The sequence below is a fragment of the Cavia porcellus genome, unplaced genomic scaffold, assembly GCF_034190915.1.
Source record: "Cavia porcellus strain 051 isolate PalLab524CR breed Dunkin Hartley unplaced genomic scaffold, mCavPor4.1 scaffold_21, whole genome shotgun sequence".
Lineage (NCBI taxonomy): Eukaryota > Metazoa > Chordata > Mammalia > Rodentia > Caviidae > Cavia > Cavia porcellus.
The window spans coordinates 21655973-21674350 of NW_026947504.1; the positions used below are offsets into that span (position 1 = coordinate 21655973).

The 18378-nt window shown below is 39.8% G+C and overlaps 1 protein-coding gene across 7 annotated transcripts in view; it reads right to left on the bottom strand.

Moving 5' to 3' along the window:
• Positions 1-18378, bottom strand: part of Megf10 (multiple EGF like domains 10) — a 169308-nt gene that overhangs the window by 93657 nt on the left and 57273 nt on the right. For 6 of the 7 annotated variants that reach the window (XM_063232420.1, XM_063232421.1, XM_063232419.1 and 3 more), the window contains exons 3-4: positions 12374-12475; positions 10887-10987 (exon numbers count right to left, since the gene is read on the bottom strand). In XM_063232420.1, coding sequence (XP_063088490.1) covers positions 10887-10987; positions 12374-12475 — 203 coding nt within the window. Of the gene's footprint in view, positions 1-10886; positions 10988-12373; positions 12476-16418; positions 16451-18378 lie in introns of those variants that run through there. The other variant, XM_063232425.1, reaches the window with a different exon arrangement.

Genomic DNA, 18378 nt, shown 5'->3' on the forward strand with positions numbered 1-18378 from the left:
GTCAGACTCCATAGCAACTGAGTGCAGGATCCCTATGGAAACATGAAAAACTGCACTGCTGGTGGCAGGAAGGGCACCCTGAGTGGGTAGACTGGGGACAAACCATCTGACTGCTGTCAGTTCATTATGGTTTCTGGCTAGTCAAATAGGATTCTCACTTTTGTCTCTTCTCAAAAGGGTCTGCTTAAAAAATCTATAGACTAAGGTTTTTAGGAAATATTTGACAAGATTACAACTTTATTATTAAACAAGCCCCTGAGAAGCAAACAAACCCACAGCAGAAGACTCTGGCTACCGTGAACTTCAAAAGCAAACAACCTTCCACCAAAGACTGAATCTTCCCAGTCCCAAATAAGTTGAGCAACTCTCAGTTTGAAAAAAAGAGCTTTCATCAGGAAAACTCTAAAATGACATGAAGCCTGGATGAAGAATGAAATGTGTCCCTTGCACAATCACCAAGGGCAGGGAGCGCCCCACCCAGGTTATGAATTTGCCCGTCTGTGCCTACCTAACTCTCCTACAGCTGATACTGCAACAGAACTAGGCTTTGGAAACCCCTGCCCATCCCCATGCAAAGCTGTGGATAACATGAACCTACAGGACTTTGACAGATCTTCCAGGTGACAAAGAAGCAGCTAATTTTTCCTATGACAGAAGCAGTGGCAGCAGCTAAGGCCTCTCTGTCACAAATGGTGAAGCTGGGTGTGATAGCAGTGTCTTCAGCCAGGTGAATGATCCTCCAGCCACAATGCTCCTTGACTTGAAAGATCCAAAATGTCAGTCTACTACATGGATGACAGATGAGCGGCACTAGGGCCACTCACTGCCCCTCCAGGGCACTCTGGGTCACTCTGCTTTTCCTCTCTTAGCCAAGACATGGCCCCTAATGCCTTCTAAACAATGTTTCAGGCAGCCGCTTACAAGAGATGGTATACTTTCCCAGAAAGAAAGTTTTTAATTCCAGACTAATAAAAATGTTCCAACATAAAAAAGAAGAAACAGGGAAAAGCACACGGTTAATATGGCACATACCCTAATGTGGCTCTCCAAAGCAGCGCCTGGGTGGCATATCTGTCTCTCGAAAGGAGAAGTGACCCAGGTCTATAAGCCTTCATCCCAGCATTTGGGTTTAAGACCTGTTTGTTTCTGAAGCACAATATTTAAACAAGAATACAGGCTATGTATGGAATTAGTTTTCATATAAACACCAAACACAGTTGCAGATCCTTACAGATGCCTACAACCAATTCAGTTTTACATGAAGTTGGCCAACTTAAAAATCAGCTGTGAACATTTATTCGTTACTCTGATAATCAATTGTCACACTCCTCTCTGCTAAGAACAGGAAATCATATACAGTTCAGTGTGTGGGAGTTAAGGTTTCTTATTTACGGTTCCAAAGTTCTCTCAACAAGTGCCAAAGACAGGCAGGGCACATCCATGGGAACTCGTCTTCTGGCCTGCAAACCAGAGTGGGTGACCCAGGCTCCCAGCCTCTCTGCTCCATCCTCTTTGTAAGCCACACAGCCTGGATACCCCAGGAGAGCTTAAACCTCCAAGTTTACATTTGACTTCCACCTAACAAGAATAAGAATTAAGTCTACTCCAGAGCAGACAGGCATCAGAATGGTCCCTTTCATAGCAACAGAAGCCAGAGGCAGCAGACGTGGTATCCACGCAAAGAGGATGGGAGCTGGACGAGAAAAGGGACACTGCCCATCTTCTCTGTCCATTCATGATTTTCCTTCAGGCAACCCTAATTATAATGATCTGCTTTTCTGTCGTCAACAAAGATGAAGCCAAGGATATCCAAATAAAAATGTATAGCTGGCCCCGTCTCTAGATTTACCGACCCTTCCTGCAGAGGCTGGCTGCCAACTTTCCGCTCTGCTGCCTCTCCTGGGAGCTTCTCCATGTCCCTTGTAACCATGTCTGGAGGAAACTCCCATCTCATCAAAAGTCAGGTTTCAAATACAGGTTTGAAAATTAGTTTTCTGTACTTCCAAACACATTTTATTGGAATTACAAGGTTATAAATAATAGTCAGGTCCTCAGGGCAGCCTCAAATTTCCCATTTGCTCCAAAACATTCCTGAATCACCACAGGACTGCGAGGATCATGACCCTCCACTCCACTTCGGTGGGGCCAAGAGCTCTCCTCACTGGCATGGTATCCAGGGAAGAAGATGAGCTGTCCTGGCTCCATATCACCCTGGATCTGTAAAAAGTTGAAGCCTTGGGAAAGAAAAGTCCTAGAGGACTTTGCGGTGTACACAAAATAGGTACCCATGATATCAATTAGGGGAAGGACTCTAAAGGACCTGAAACACTTGCTGGGTTGACCTCTGGGGTATGTGTGAGGTCACATCCACTCTCACACTGTTTCCGGTACTAGCCCCCAAGCAGGCTGCTTCTCTTTCCTTCCTCACTGTCATCGGTGTTCTAAGCAGTCTTTCTCTAGATTTCTGAAGGACATAATAGTCTCCCTTTAGCTCTCATCTTGCTCCTGTCCTTTAAACAAAAATACAAATGGTGGCTAACTGGCATACTGTTTAGAGTACCACTTATAATTAAGGAAATACCAAATAAAACAAGGTACCATTTTCCATCAAATAGGTTGAAAGCAATAGTAGGATCTCGTGATACTAAGCATGTGAAGAAATGAATCTCTCTATGTGTTATTGGTGCGCATGTAAATTGTTACAACCTGGATTGCTATTGAGAATTTGTATTAAAACACATTAATATGTGGCTCAGATCGCATTGTCTCCTAATATCCATTACCCTCTTTCCACAGAATATTTTACACATTATTTTTGCTGCTTGTTCAGGCCATGTGACTAGGTTCCTGACCAATGGGATGGAGGAGAAATGGAATGTGCTCACTTCTACAAACCTTCCTTAGGAGACAGCAGGTGTTACCATTTGCCTTGGTCCTACCTCTTCCGTCTGCTATAATGTATCTTATGGTTCACTCATGTGTGCAGAGATGTATAAAATGATACTTAGCCCCTAAGCTATTTAAGCCATTACCACTAGAATACTTGAACATTGTATGTTCACTCATAAACATGGTGAATTTATTAGTCATGTACATTAATGTTTATTTTACTCAACATAATTTATTTACAAGGAAATATATCTATAATAAAACAAATGAATAAGACAATTTATAAAAAACATGAACTGTCTAATTCTATAAATTTATTTTTGATTTAAAGAAGTGAAAAAATCTATAAAGCTGTTACACAAAGTAACAGGACAATGAGTGATTTATTTTTCCTGTTTTTTAATTTTGTGACAGACAAAAAATGGCTTAACTAAAAAATAATTTTTTAGCAATTTTAAAAAGATACAACAAATGTTTTACTTCTAATAAACAAAGAGACACAGTCTGCCAGGGAAAGAGCAGAGAGCCTCCCTTTCCTCTCACTGACTATACTTCAAGACTGAGCCCTGCATGGCTCACTCATCAGCCTCTGATGTGCCTTCTGCTTAGGGAGGGAGAGAGGGAGAGAAGAGGAGAGGAGAGGAGAGGAGAGGAGAGGAGAGGAGAGGAGAGGAGAGGAGAGGAGAGGAGAGGGGAGGGGAGGGGAGGAGAGGGGAGGGGAGAGCAGAGCAGAGCAAAGGAAGAAAAAAAGAGGGAAGGAGAGTGAAGAAATGCAAGGAAGAAGGAGAGGGAGGCAAGAAAAACAGGAGGAAACAGGCCCAACGAATCTTGGAGCACTACATTTGAGCCTGTTCATGCTCCACATCTTTTCATCTGTAGAAGAAAATTAGAGTTCCAAATTAGAGAACTGTATGGAACCTTAGGCAAGCAGAAGGACAGGGACAATGAGAGGATGGGAAGTGTCTGGAGATGGCTGATATTTGTGGAGGAAATTAATATCCTGCAGAAAGAGCCACACAGCTGCCACGCTTGTAACTTCAGACTACGCATGGGATGAGCCCAGGCCAGATGGAAGAGGACAAAATGACCTTAGAGGTTGTGATTTCACTTCCAAAATAGCCATGAGGCTTACAAAATGCAACTGATATCATTTTCACATTTACAAGGGCTGTATGGTTATAAAAAGATAAGAACTGTATGAAAAGAATACATGATTGTGTCGATTTTTGTGGAAGTTAGGCAGTAAAAGTACACTGATATAGCTTGGCAAAGATATGCAAAATTCAGTCAGCTAATGTAGCCAACTGGGCTGGGGTTTCTACCAAAATTTGAAACACACTAATAAATACTGTGTCTTCAACTGGAGGAATACAGGACAGTCTATCTAGAATAGATAATGAGTTCAGTATACCGTCAACAAGATAATAAACAAGGATCAAGTTCTCTAGTATTTAAAATCTCCAGCAAATAATTCAAAGAAATACTATGCAAGCTTTAAAAAGTAGGAAATTCTAGCATATGCTACACTACAGATAAACCTCAAGGACATTATGCAAAGGAAGGTAATGTGTCACAAAAAGTGAAACTCTGTACAATTTCACTCACATGAAGTAGTTACAATCATAGAAAATAGAAAAGTGACTGTCACATGTTTGGGGGTAGAGAGGAAGGAAAAACAGGGGGCAGGTACATCAAAGGAATTTCAGAGACCTATTGCACAGTGGGAATGTCTTAACACTACTGAACTGTGGGCCTCTAAAGTGGCTAAATTGGTAAACTGAATGATACTTTTAACATAATAATAATAAATGCCAATAAAAGCCAGCAAAATGGAAAGTGAGTCACCAAAATTAAAAAGCAAAACAAAAATTAAGCAAGAAATATAAGATGGCATGATTATTTGTTTTTAGTTATTTTTAATTGAGTACCTAAATGCATAAAAAATTCAAATCTACAGTTCATAAATTTTAGTTTTAAGAAGCTATTGATAAGATTTTAGAGCCTGTAATCCCATTACTCTGGCAGGCTGATGCAGGAGGATCATAAATTGAGCACAGTTGGGGAAATCTAGAATTTAGCAAGATCTTATCTCAAAATTTTAAAAATAAAATAAAATAAAAAAGCCCTGCAGGTGTAGCTTAGTGCAAAGGCCCACATTCCACCTCCAGTATTGCAAGAGAAAAACAGACAGAGATAGAGACAGTGACAGAGACAGTCTGCAAAACTAAAGGTTTACCTTTTAAGTTCAGTTTTTGAATATGTAGTGGAGTAATTAATATTCAACACTATTTTAAAATTTAAATCTTAAAAATACAGTATTATAGTGTCTAAGAAAGTTCAAGATTTCATCTTAGTTATATTAAAACCCATTAAATTTTTAAAAATTATTGAAATATCCATAAACATTTTATCTGCATGGAAGCTGAGTAACTTAAAATGGAAATCAAACTTATTAGTCCAATTCCATTTTAAAAACTTCAATGTTTTTGTTTTGCCTTGTTTTCTTCTTTGTACTGGGAATCAAACTCACAACCTTGCACTTCCCAGGCAGGCACTGTGCCGCTGAGCTACATTCCTGGCCCAACTTCAAGGTATTTAAGTTTGTAAAATGTTAATAAATGGCTGTCATGTGTTTGCTAAACTTTGTTAGATTGATAAAATATCCGAAACTGAGTTTTGCTTAAAAACAGCTAGAATTTTGGATTTATACCACTATAAATCAAATATTAATTTTTAATTTCTACACAGGCTTTTCTGCATTGTACCGCACCTTCATACGTGCGCACACACACCAACACATATCACAGAGGAAGCATGTACCACACATTCTATAGACACTAAACAGCAACCAACACACCACTTATTTCACGGAGGTGAGCCATGTAAACAAGCTGTTGAGCTAGAGCAAGGCCAGTTCAGCAGGTGTCTTATTAACTACAGCACAGATAGCTTTCAGGATGTTTCACTTGCAGTGTTCTCAGCAAAACACTGAGACCTTGTACTGTCAGCCCCACCGTGCACTTAACCCACTTTTTACAGTGTACAAAGAGCCCGACCATGCTGGGTTGTCGCTGCCTCTCCGTCCGAGAGGTCAGGTCCCACCTGGTCCCAATTTTCCTTTTAGTGTGCGTCTATATTTTTTCTTAATCTCCCATCACTTCCTCTGGGGACCCTGATCCCTGCACAGTTCGCAGCAGGTGACTGACTATATGTTGGTCATAAGGATGCTCATATTTGGTGAGTATATGGAAAGAGGAGACTAGTATCTGGAAGTTGTGCAACCACAAGTTTAAATAATCACATTTCTTGCTTCCTTGTATGCCTGATACAACCACTGTTCACATCTATGTGCTAGGATTGGTGTAAACAACTGAAACTATTGGCTAAAAGTCATCTGTTAAAGATCCATAGAAAACAACAATATGAACACCATGAATATTTATGAAACTGGTGTTTGCTCATAAAAACACACTGGAATATACTTGACTCAACATTTATTTAAGTGCAAGGACCTGAGATTATGCAGAATGACGTGATGCACCAACTATTTGAGAGACTAAGGACCACAAATTTGAGGCCACCTCAGGCAACTTAATGAAATTCTGTCTCAAATTAAAATTCAAAAATGTCTTTGGATGTAGCTCAGCTCTCCAGTTCTCTATGGGTTCAACTCCCATTACAATGTGCAAAACAAAACAAAATCCTGAGATTTTAGTCAATGTTACTTTTATAAGAGATCAGTTTTTGACATATATCTGTGCATTCACAGAAACATATAAGCCACACATATATACACAAATACGCGTACATAAATACATTAAAACTATTTAATTTTCCTGGGTGTTTCTTTATTAATAATTAAAATTCCCCAAATCAAAAAAGCTTAAATCTAAATTCTTTCTTGACATAGATCAAGCAAGAATACTAATCCAAGGATGAACAAATTTAGAGTTTAAAATAAATTTATAGAGTAAGACCTCATTAAAAAAAAATCACTGATTTTTTTCGTATCTTCCTTAAAAGGCATTTGCACCATGCTAATCCCCTCCGCTTTGGTTCTGCCTGCTCAGTATGGAGCATCCTTCTCTGGACAGAATGCCCTGCTACTCAACATGTGGACTCCAGGCCTTCAGCTTCTACAGCACCTGAGACTTCACCAGAAGGACACCACAACCCCTGAACCACAGTACGCCCCTTAAAAACTTCTGAGTCCCTCTGCCTGTGTGCTCCAGGCAGAAGCAAAGCTGATCTCCTCACTGAGCTCCAGAAACAAAGAAACCAGGGTTCTCCAGAATCCCCACAGCTGACAGCACGCAGTGCCATTTCAGGCACCACCTGCTGCCTGTATTGTATGTAAACACAAACGAGAGCCACCAACTCCAGGCCACTCCAGCCACAACTGTACCAAGTAAGAATTTTCAGTCCTCTGAGCTCCAGTTCACAGAACCTGGAAAGCACTGAGGAAGAGAAAAGACCTGCCTTGATGCCCTTAGAAGATTTCTGAGACACAGAGCAACATGCAGGAGCAGCCTCTGTCCCCAACCCACCCCGTGCAACAGCAAGATTAGCCAGTGGTCTCCTGGCCCACGGTAACCATGTCTGTGATCCGCTTATTTTCTTTAAAGTTCTTCATTTTCAGAACCTTTTACACATACAATTTCAGAAGAAAAAAAATATTCACTGAATTTAATCACTTTAAAAAGAATTAAACAGAGAATGCACAAGTGAATTCAGGAAGAAAATTACATTTCTTAACTTTGTTTTATAGAGGAAAAATTATCTAATAACTTATTTTGATCTCTAAAGTCACATAATCATTAATGTTGCTAAGACATTCCTGCAAAATCTGATATGGACAGGAGTTGGATAATATTTGGTTCATAAACTGCTCTATTGTTTTCTATTTTATTTAGATCGAGTATCATTATTTTCTATTTAGAATACTGGCACCATCCCCCACACCAACCATTAACTGATCAGACTGAAAAAGTGATTTAATGTCTCAAAGCCTGCATCACAGTGATGCTTTAGAAATTTAATGAGATAATATATGTGCCTTAGTCCATAGAAAACACTCGATAAAGCTATTGTTACTTTGTTGTGCTAAACACATTTTAAAAAATACTTTAGGTGAACTCTTGGAAGGCAGTAAATATGTCTGGCTCATATATGTATATAATCACTAGGGCCCAGCCTATTGGTTTTTATATTGTAGGTATCTAATCAATCCAAGTTAAATTCGATTACATTAAACCCACTCTGCTGAATCTGATTTTTCATACAAATAGGAAGAAATAACTTGTTTTATAAGGACAGTGAATTCCTTCACATGGAAAAGTAGGATAGAAAACTGCATTCTTCTCCTAGCAGGAGTCACCCTCAACTGCATGGTACAGCCTCTCTGGTGGCTTCTACACTGTCCTCACAGTTCTGGGTCCCCTTCACCATGGCGAGCCTGACCAGATGCTCCCTGAGACTGACTCTGAACTAGCTGTCAAAATCCAACACACGTCCCTGAAGCTTAGAGATGATTTTCCTCATGCCTGTAATTCCAGCAAGAGGGAGGGTGGAGCAGGAGGATCACCTTGACTTTGAAGCCAAGCCTACATTATGAGTTCAAGGCCAGCCTGAGTTACATAGAGAGAATCTATATCCAAAAAACCAAAGTAAATAAGTAAATCAACCTTGTAAAATATTCTAATTTCTGAAGGAGGGAGGGAGAGTCTAGAAGTGCAGGCTGCTAATGGGTGAGAGGCTGGAGGACCAGCCAGGTCCTCACAGAGCAGGGTAAAGGTTATGGGGCAACTGGTGACCCCACCAGATCTCCAGCATGGCCTTGCGCAGTGTGATCTGGGAGGGTTGAGAGGATGCTGCCTGCTCTACTAATGCACCTGTTCTGGCTGCCTGAAAGCAACTATTTTCAAACATGGTATTTTTACAAAAACATCCTTTTTTATTTTTCCTTCCAAATAAACTGAGTACTCGAAATTAAACTAAAATGGAGACTGATTCCTGTATTTCCGTATCTTTTGGTAACCGGAAACAGTTAGAAATGAAGACTGTGTTACCTGTCTGGCAGCGACATGTGCCTGCCAAAGAAAGGACAGCCCAGCATCCTGTGTCCTCTAAATCTCTCTCCAGGAGGCTGCCCTGCTGGCAGCACCATGGAGAGCACAGAACAGCTACTGCAAGGCACCTCGAAGACCAGGAGGTAGGGGCCAGGGATTTAGCTCAGCGGCATAAGCACCTGCCTTGCAAGCAGGCAGTTGTGAGTTTGATTCCCCCATACCGATTTAAAAAAAAAAAAAGACCAAGAGGTAGGACAAGAAGTTGGTGCGGGGGCTCGGGATTTAGCTCAGTGGCGTAAGTGCCTGCATGGCAAGCACAAGGTCTTGAGTTGGATCCTTGGTATCAAAAAAAGTCAGTGTGTCTCTGGGGATTCAGAGATAAAATACGACATCACAGCCTAGAAATGTAAAATACCTTTCAAAAGACCAAACTGCTCCCAGGCCTGCAAGAACAGACAGTAAACTGATTAAATATATTAACATATCTAAAGAAAAAAAATGTTTCAGTCTTCTAGGGCAGCTGGTCAGCTAAGAAAGCCTAGGAAAAGGAGAATTTCAGAGGCAAATATAAAAGGTGTCCATCTAAGAGGTCCAGAGGACACCAGCCCACTTGTGTAGGGGAAAATCAAGGTTCACTTTTGTCAATACAGTGTCGGGATGACGGTGCTTGGGCAGACTTGTCTAACTTTCCAAGGGCTGTGCTACTGAATAAAATGACAGAGGTGTTAGCAGACAGAAAGCTGAGGCCATGAGACACTGAAATCCTCTCTTGAAGCAGCCTACTGGGAGTCCACTGTCTCTGCTCTAGCTTGCCAGTAAAATCTGGGTCCCCATGTGCTGGCATCCTATGAGCCAGGAGACAAAGGACCAAGCATCTCTCCAAGCTCTGTGCAGGTAATGAGATAGTAGCTTGGCTCTATATACAAGTCCTGCACTGGGGGGTTTTAACCAACCATCCTAGGAGACAAAGGTCCTCTCTCAGAGCCTTGACAATAGTGCCTGCAAAACTGGATCCTGGTCAGCACACCCACAGGCTGCGAGCTGGACATCCAGTCCAGCCTCCCCACTCTGCCTGTGTGTTCATCTGAGTTCCCCCTCGCCTGGGCCACGGGGACTGGTTCATGATTATTCTCTAAGATGTTTGATTATAAACAGGTAATGATTCTGATTCACCATCAATATTAATCAAAGGCATGCAAATTAAGAAAACATTACCAAAGGGAAAGCTGGCACAGGGTAAAAGCTAAAAGGCACTCTCGCTTGCTGCTGGTGCATCTATAAACTGGAAACACTCCAAACGTCTTAGAAATATATACATCTCTGGCCCAGCAATTGTACGTCTAACAATTTGGCTTTACTATACTAAAAATGTGAATAATTACTTAATCACAATGGTAATTCATAATAGATGCAACTTGAAAATCAAGTAACATTGTCAATTGTTGAGACTGGCTAAAAATACCTATTGTGCAATAATACAACTGTACTGATATGTTCAATGTTTTACAAAAGTGTATTAACTAACCAAGAAATTTGTTCACAATGTATTCAATTTCTTCCTTTTGCTTATTACATATTCTATTTTTTCCATGAACATTTAGTATCACGGATAGCCTTGGCTCTGAGCCAAAGTTGAGGGGCTGCCACCATCTATATTAAAAACAATAGCATCTAAAGGTTGGAAAGAAACAGACACGTCCTGATGACACAACTCTCACTCAGAGACAGCAGAGGTGGACAAAGTCAAAGCTCCCCTCAAGGCATGAAAGTGGCAGCCTAGAGAGAGAGAGAGAGAGAGAGAGAGAGAGAGAGAGAGAGAGTGTCCCAGCACACACCACCTCTCCAAGTCTCTGTCTTCATCCCATTCAGCAAAGCAAACCAGCACCAGGACAAACAAGTGCACTTCGAAGGGAAGAAAGTCTTACTTACGGACACACATGTCTCTGCTTTCATAAAATCCAGGGCAACACTGAGATTTGCGCCTATACATAGTTTTTTCTCCATGTCGATAGGCTGTCCGATAACTGATTCTATATAAGAGAAAAAAATCACATGGTTAGTTCTTTTGACTGACAGTTTGCTCAGAAACAATTTTTATATTAGTAAAACTGGGAGGACTGCTGACTACAATAAAATACACAAAGCAAAGTACTTCAAAGTAATTAAGAATCAACATGGAATATATGTCTTGACCAATACTACACTAACTCTTAGCAATGTGCTGTTGATACTGAAGTCAAATTGTACCTGTGGTGGCAAACCTACGACACATGTGATGCAGCAGGCTGTCTGCTTATCACCGAAAGCTCTAAAAGGTTGGCCATCACTAACCTATACTTTATTGTTCATGGTTTTCCTTCTTCACTTATCCTGAAATCACTTGCAGAGTACTGATTTCCCTGTGCGATGCTTGTCTAAGCATCAGTCATTTACCTGTGTCTTAAAGAAAGACTTGAGAGAATTTCTTTTGAAAATCTCAACCCAGAGTCACCCTACTATAAAAGCAGAAGACTAAGAGATGCTTTCCTATTTAAAGTATTGTTCATTCACTGATCCACATATATATGTTTGATTAACCACTTACTATATTCCAGGCACTAGGAAATAGTGAACAAAATGGTACCAAGTTCTTACCCTCAAACAACTTACTTTTCACTGAGGAAGACAGATCTTGTAGAATTTGTTTAATAAAGACATAATAAACAAACAGGTCAAAAAATAGCTGACAATGACTAAATACAATGAGAAAACCCTAAAGTCTGAGACAAGGAAAGCAATTTGTGACAGGAAAGAAAGGCAGCTTAGATAGAGAGGTCTGGTTCAGCTTGTGGGAAGAAATGACAGCATAATATCATTCCATGGAGAGTAAGTCAGCAGCTGTCACATTCAACCCGTAACTCACTAGCACACATAAATATTTGACTAAAAAAATCAGGGTATTAAGATTCACCTCTCTGTAAGCTAATGATATATAATAAGATTTTGATTTTTTTCTCTTTATAGCTACATTTATACAGTAAAATGTATAGCTTGTTTTACTTAAGGGTCAAAATTAAGCACAAATAGAGTAAGAAGTTCAATCAGAAACATTCCAGAAAAGCCTTTCTTTCTACTTGGTGACATCTACGTTTAACAAGGGTCTTTCCTGGTCAACCACAACACAGAAGCTGGATGGACGTTGCTGACCAAATGATCAAGAGCGGACACTGCCTCTGTCGCGAGACTGTGAGCTCCCACAGGGTATGGGCTACCTGTCTGTTCCTGTGTCTCTGGTGACCTGCAGCATGACTGGGATGCCAGCGAGCGAGTCTTCAGCGCAGTTCACCGAATGCCTGCTCTCCAGTAACTGGTATCTCTGATCCTACCCACCACACTCCCGAGCAGCCAAGCTCACAGCCACATCTGGCTTCCCTCACCTGTGCCGCGTGCACTTAAACCAGTTCAGGATGTCAGTGCAGCTGGTGTAGTAAACCTGATCAAAGGGGTGTGGATACGACTCCTGCACGGTCACCGAGTAGCTGGAGGGACAGAAAAAGAAGGCATCAGTGTGTCTCCTTTTGATATAATGATACAGGAAAGCAAAGATAAAGGAACCACATTTTTTTACATTAATGATAAAATCCCCACTAAAGAGCAAAGAAAGGCTAAATTATCCCTATTTGCAATTCCATATCAACTTTTCAGAGAATTCCCACATTTCTATAAGTTTTTATTTGAACCTGAACCTCAAAAGACCAATGCTAATGATATACTTAAAAGACAAAGGCTTATGTTCTGAACTTATTTTTTGATTAGTATATGTCTGTATACTATTACATTTCAAATGAAATTTAATAATTCAAAATGTTCATGAGAGCCAAGTGTGGTGGTGCATGACTGTAATCCCAGCACTTGGGAGGCTGAGATAAGAGGATTGCTGTGAGTTTGAGACCAGCCTGGGCTACAAAGTGAGTTCAAGGTGGGGTCAAGCATAGTAAAACCCTGTCTCAAAACAACAACAACAACAAAAACTGCTCATGATTAACCCTAAGATTTCCAAGGTTAAAGACATATAGCTGTATTTTTTGGTGTTTAATTCCTTCCCTTTGTCCTAGAGACCCAGGGAAAACAAAGATCTTCAGGAACGTTTGTACTCTAAGTCTGCACAGATATTAAGGTTAATTACCAAGCATTTATAATGGAGTACATTTTGCAAAGTCAGAAGGAACATATTTCTCTGATGGGAATTTGGACTAATTTGCTTTCATGTTCTGGTTCTGCTTCTCAGACAGCTGCAGGATATATACAACACAATAAAAACTGCAAAGAAGTCTTCAGATCGGTTCAAAACATGTGGCTGAGACAACTCCCATGAATAATCATACCAACAGCTTGTTGCTAGTTACACATTTTGTTTTCCCTCACATTTTCAATAACAGATTCTGCTTAGAGTAAAAACACACAACCCAATGGGCCCAAGAAGGTAAAATATCCATGAAATATAAAGAACATTCAATCCCATACTTCTTTCAATTTTTTCATTAGTACGTTTGTAATGCATAATGATTACGTTTATATGCCTCCTTTTTAAAAAAATATTTATCTCCCTATTTCCTATTATCCATTTTCTATTTTGCCCCGTATATTCTGAGTTTCTCATATAAGGGAAACCACGCAATATTTAAGTTTGTGTGTCTGACTCATTTCACTTGACATTATGGTCTCAAGATATTGGTACAACCTCCAAGATACTGTTACAACCTCCAAGATCTTAACGTTTGCCTGCAGGAAAATCTGGAGAATCTCTTTTGCTGAACAATTTATTCTGTTTGCTCTAAGTTTTTTAGAGATTTTCATTAAAATTTCTACTTTATATTAACAAAGAAAATGGGCCATAATCACTGACTCACTTGAAGCCAATCAACAGTTCAAGTTCATTAATAGGAGTTAGAAATTAGAAAAGTTATAGAAATAAAGAGACTGAAATTTTAGCATGAAGAATTCAGGTTAGACGAGGGCAGATCTGCTGATTTGCAAAGCCCTGTGATAGTGGCGTAAGGCTTTTTTCTGCAGCTGGTTTCTGGAAGGTATCATGCAGTAGGACTTCAAATCAGAGATACATTCACTAATCTTACTAATCACAAGTTTGTATATTCCATGCTTTGGTCTATTATAATTTGATTTCTAGGAATTCTCTTTAAATGGCAGACAGAAGAAGAAGATGCTTTAATAAAAAGATCACTGGACTAGAAGGAGATAAGGTTATACTCCTGATCTGACATGAGTAACTGAGTGACTGTCATCAGATAACCTCACCTCCCTGGGTTCTGGTAATCCCATCTTAAAACAGGTCAGAGACTGCTCATGACCCATTCACTCCTGGCACCCTATATTTCTAACATACATTTTAGATCAGTGTTTACACCCCAGCAGATGATACTTTTCTACTGCCAAACACAGAGTCAGATGAGAGTAGAGCGTAAAACCACCTATATATGTTCATACAGCTCCTTTGGGGTCAAGCCAGAGACCTCTGCTAAAATCTTAATGTTCTTGGAATCATTATACTATTTAAGTTTTCTTCTAATGGTGTCCCAAGGTTCAGGTTGGTACAAATGCTAAGACTTCCTTGCATGTGCCTTGGAGAGCAAAGTGACTGTTAACAAATAAACCTTGTTCAAGGCTATTTCTTGTGGGCTAGAAACTGATTTCATAGTGAAATAGGAAAAATCTTTATACTGATTTCTAGGCACCATGAAGATTCCTCAGATTAGAGGAGATGCTGCAGCCCATGAATTTCTTCTTGTTCATTTGTGGAACTGCACCAGTAACATATATTTACAGAATGCCTCTTTGGCTTGGGACATGAAAAAGCTCTTTTCCATAGAAGAGACATGATGGTATTTAGGATTCCAACTCCAAAAATATTTATTGAGCAACTTTCATGCATTTCTTGCCCTCAGGGAGCTTTTAATCTGAGAGAAATCCACATATAAATGCTAAATATAAACACCATGACTTTATAGAGAAATCCATCAATTGGGGAAAATAAGATGAGAAAATGTATTACATTTTAAGCATTTCTCCTCAATCATGACTCATTCTCATTAAAATTTCTTTCATACTAAAACCCAACCTAGCACTGAGTAAAGCTAAATTACTGTAAAGATTCATTCAAATACTGAGGCCTCCATTTCAGTCTGTGGAGAAGACTTTTCAAGCCAAAGTTCTTCTCTGTAGTTTTTATATACTTTTTTCCTTTTCTATTCAGCCACTCCCTCCCTTCCTCACTCTCCTTACCCTGGTTCCCACTCTATTTTGAAAAGTATTATAAATCATACTCGAAATTTTGGGAAACAAAATTTTTAAAAAGAATAAAATTCTATAACTTTTACCTAACCATCAAGAGGTTTTCTGTTTGTTTTTTGCTGTGTCCCCTTGTAGCCTTTAGGTGGTGTTTTATGCCTTTAGTTTGAAGACTCTGATAATTTTTTATATTGTAACCATGTTGTGAATATACTTTTGAAACTTTAAGCATTTTTCCATGTTAGTAAAGTCCTCACGTTATGACAGCCAAGTACTCTGTCAGCTACCATTAGACAACCAGGGTGTCCGTTTTGTTGAGGGGCCCACAGGGTTTGAAGGGAAATGTCTTCAAGTCTGGGCGGCCTCCTGGGACCCTCACCACTCTGCTGTGGCTAGTGCTTGCCTTGCTGGTTGAACTGAATTAGCTCCTCAGTGACCCGTCCAGCAGCTGCTCCTGAGCCTCCGTGTGGAAAGGCGCCTTCTCCACTGTCTGCTCCACTGTGGTTTTCTTGATAAGTGAGCAACACTAAGTTTCCAGTACCAGTGAGTCACCAGGACCCGCAGAAACCATCCTGTCCCTCGAATAACACGGAGAGCCTCTGCGGCAGGCAGGGAGCACCAAACTTCATTATAAAAGGAATTTGTTGGGGCTGGGGATTCAGCTCAGTGGTGCAGCACCTGCCTGGCAAAGATGAGGTCTTGGGTTTGATTACTGGTATTTCCTCCCCGCCCCAAAAAGGGGTGCTATTTTCAGTGCTAGGATACAAAACTCATTTTCTCTTGTTTCATTCTCTCAAACACACTGAAAATATATCATCATTGTGATTTTAACCTAGTAAGTGTTATCCAAGAGAAACCCCAGCAAGATTTAATTTAAGGTCAAAGAGCAGGGTAGGGAGGAGGGAAACCATCATGACTTGGCCATGTTCCAAAGTGGTTAATTACATTTTATCTGCCTAAATTATCTTGTTACTTTAATCAGATGTGATAAGAATCATCATTTCTAATCTCGGCTTGCTTCAGGACTGCTGATTCAATTACTACCATTTCTTTATTAGTAATTAAAGGTTTGGGTAAAGAGCAATTTCTTTTCTTTTGTGCCTTCTTAAGAAGAATCCCTACCAGGTGAAAAAGGGCAAACTCACAGAGAAAAGAGATGGGGCAGAAGAAACTCACAGAACTTTCCATTTCCAAAGGGTGCTGTGCAGAATTCCTTTAATCACGAATACTTCTTTTGTATTTGTAATGATTTAGCTTTCTTTCATTTCATTTTAGACATGACTTCTTAGAATTACAGTTGCTGCACTAAAACAAGACAACAGTTTTATATGGAAACTAAATATTCAGATACCCATGAGGATGCTGCACTGGTAGAAGTAATTTTGTTGGTGCTTGTCAAACCTGAATATTTATATTTACTGATTTATTTCTATTATTTTAATAAATATTTACTATGTACTTTTTAATGAAATGTCAAAGGGAAGTTTAGAAAGATAAACAGGCAGTTCCTCCCTTTAAATTCTATATAGTTACTACCACAAATATATATGAAATATATATATATATATATATATATATATATATATATGAAACCTTATTCACCTATTTTCATGATATATGTTAAAGTTTCACATTATGTATTATGGTTTAGATTTAAATGTCCCCCAAAAGTCTCATGTGTTCAGAAGAAGGACTTTTAGAAGGTGGTTAGATCATGAGGGTACTCCCTCCTCATGAGTTCATAGCTGAATGGGCCGCTAGGAGATGCGCCTAGTTGGAGGAAGGTTCCTGGGCATTGTTATTGTCTCTGGTGTCTCTCTCTCTCTCTCTCTCTCTCTCTCTCTCTCTCTCTTTTTCTCTCTCTCTCATTCTTCGTCTTCCTATCCTGCTTCCCAGCTGCCATGAGATGAGCAACTTTCTTATGCCATGCTCAGACAAAAGATCAAGGGAGCCCTCTGACCATGGACTAAAACCTCTCAAAGCATGAACTAAAATAAATCTTTCCTTCTTTAAAATGTGCATGTCAGATGTTTTGTTGACAGTGATGAAATGCTGATACAGAAAACTGGTACCTGAAGCTGCAATGGAGACCCCAGGATATGCCAGTGTTGAGGCATGTGTCCTGAAGAAAGCTACAGTACAGGCAGAACCAGCCCAAGAGAGAAGTCATGTGGCTGCAACCAGAAAGGCCATGGAGACAGGGGTGCCCAGGCTCTTGGGGCTCACGTAACACCATCATGTGCCCCACGTGCCAGATTGGGCGCTGTACATGCTAATGTCTGCCATGCTGCTTTTGGTCTTGATAAGGTCCAATTTTTTTCTATGCCCCCAATTTGTCCACTCTGGAATGGGAATGTTTACCCGTGCTGTTATTTCATTGATTTTTACAGGAGTGCAGAGCTAAGCATTTGCCTTGAGTCTCCAAGGAGACACTGAATTGGAATTTTTGAATAATGATCAAACTGTCAAGACATTGGCTACTCTCAGACACAGGCTGAATGCATTTTATATAATGTGACAAATATCGGTCTTTTGGGGGCCAGGAATAGCACATTATGGGTTAGCTCTAAAATGTCAATATGTAACAATCTAAAACTTCATTGATTGATTAGATAAATCTATTCTTGTTACCCTGATTGTAATACTCTTAATGAGATAAAGACAAGCTTTCATTAAAAACAAAATAATAATGCTATGAGAAAGGCATTACTGTGCCCCTTGAATAACACCACTGTTGCGCCACACTGCCTCTGGACTTTGTGCATAACAGTTATTATAATGTGCACTTTGTGATTTGCCAATCATGGTAGTGAGGATGACACGTACACATGACCAAGTTTTGTGTAATTGTACTTACGTGTATTAGACATGCATATTACCCTCTAGTATAAGATGTGATAAAAATATGGTGAATGTTTAATTTTCTTTTCTAATTATTACAGTGAAAGATGCTTTGTCTTAACCACTCTTAAAATATTCCCCTTCAATTTGAGCATTCTTATCCCATAAGCATTGCTACCTTCTGAAACAGGTCTGGAAGTGTCTTTGCATGAGCATCTTTAATTGCTTTGCTGTAGCTGCCTAGGTATCCTGAATCAATTCAAAACATTTACCCTCCATGGTATTTTGAGTATGG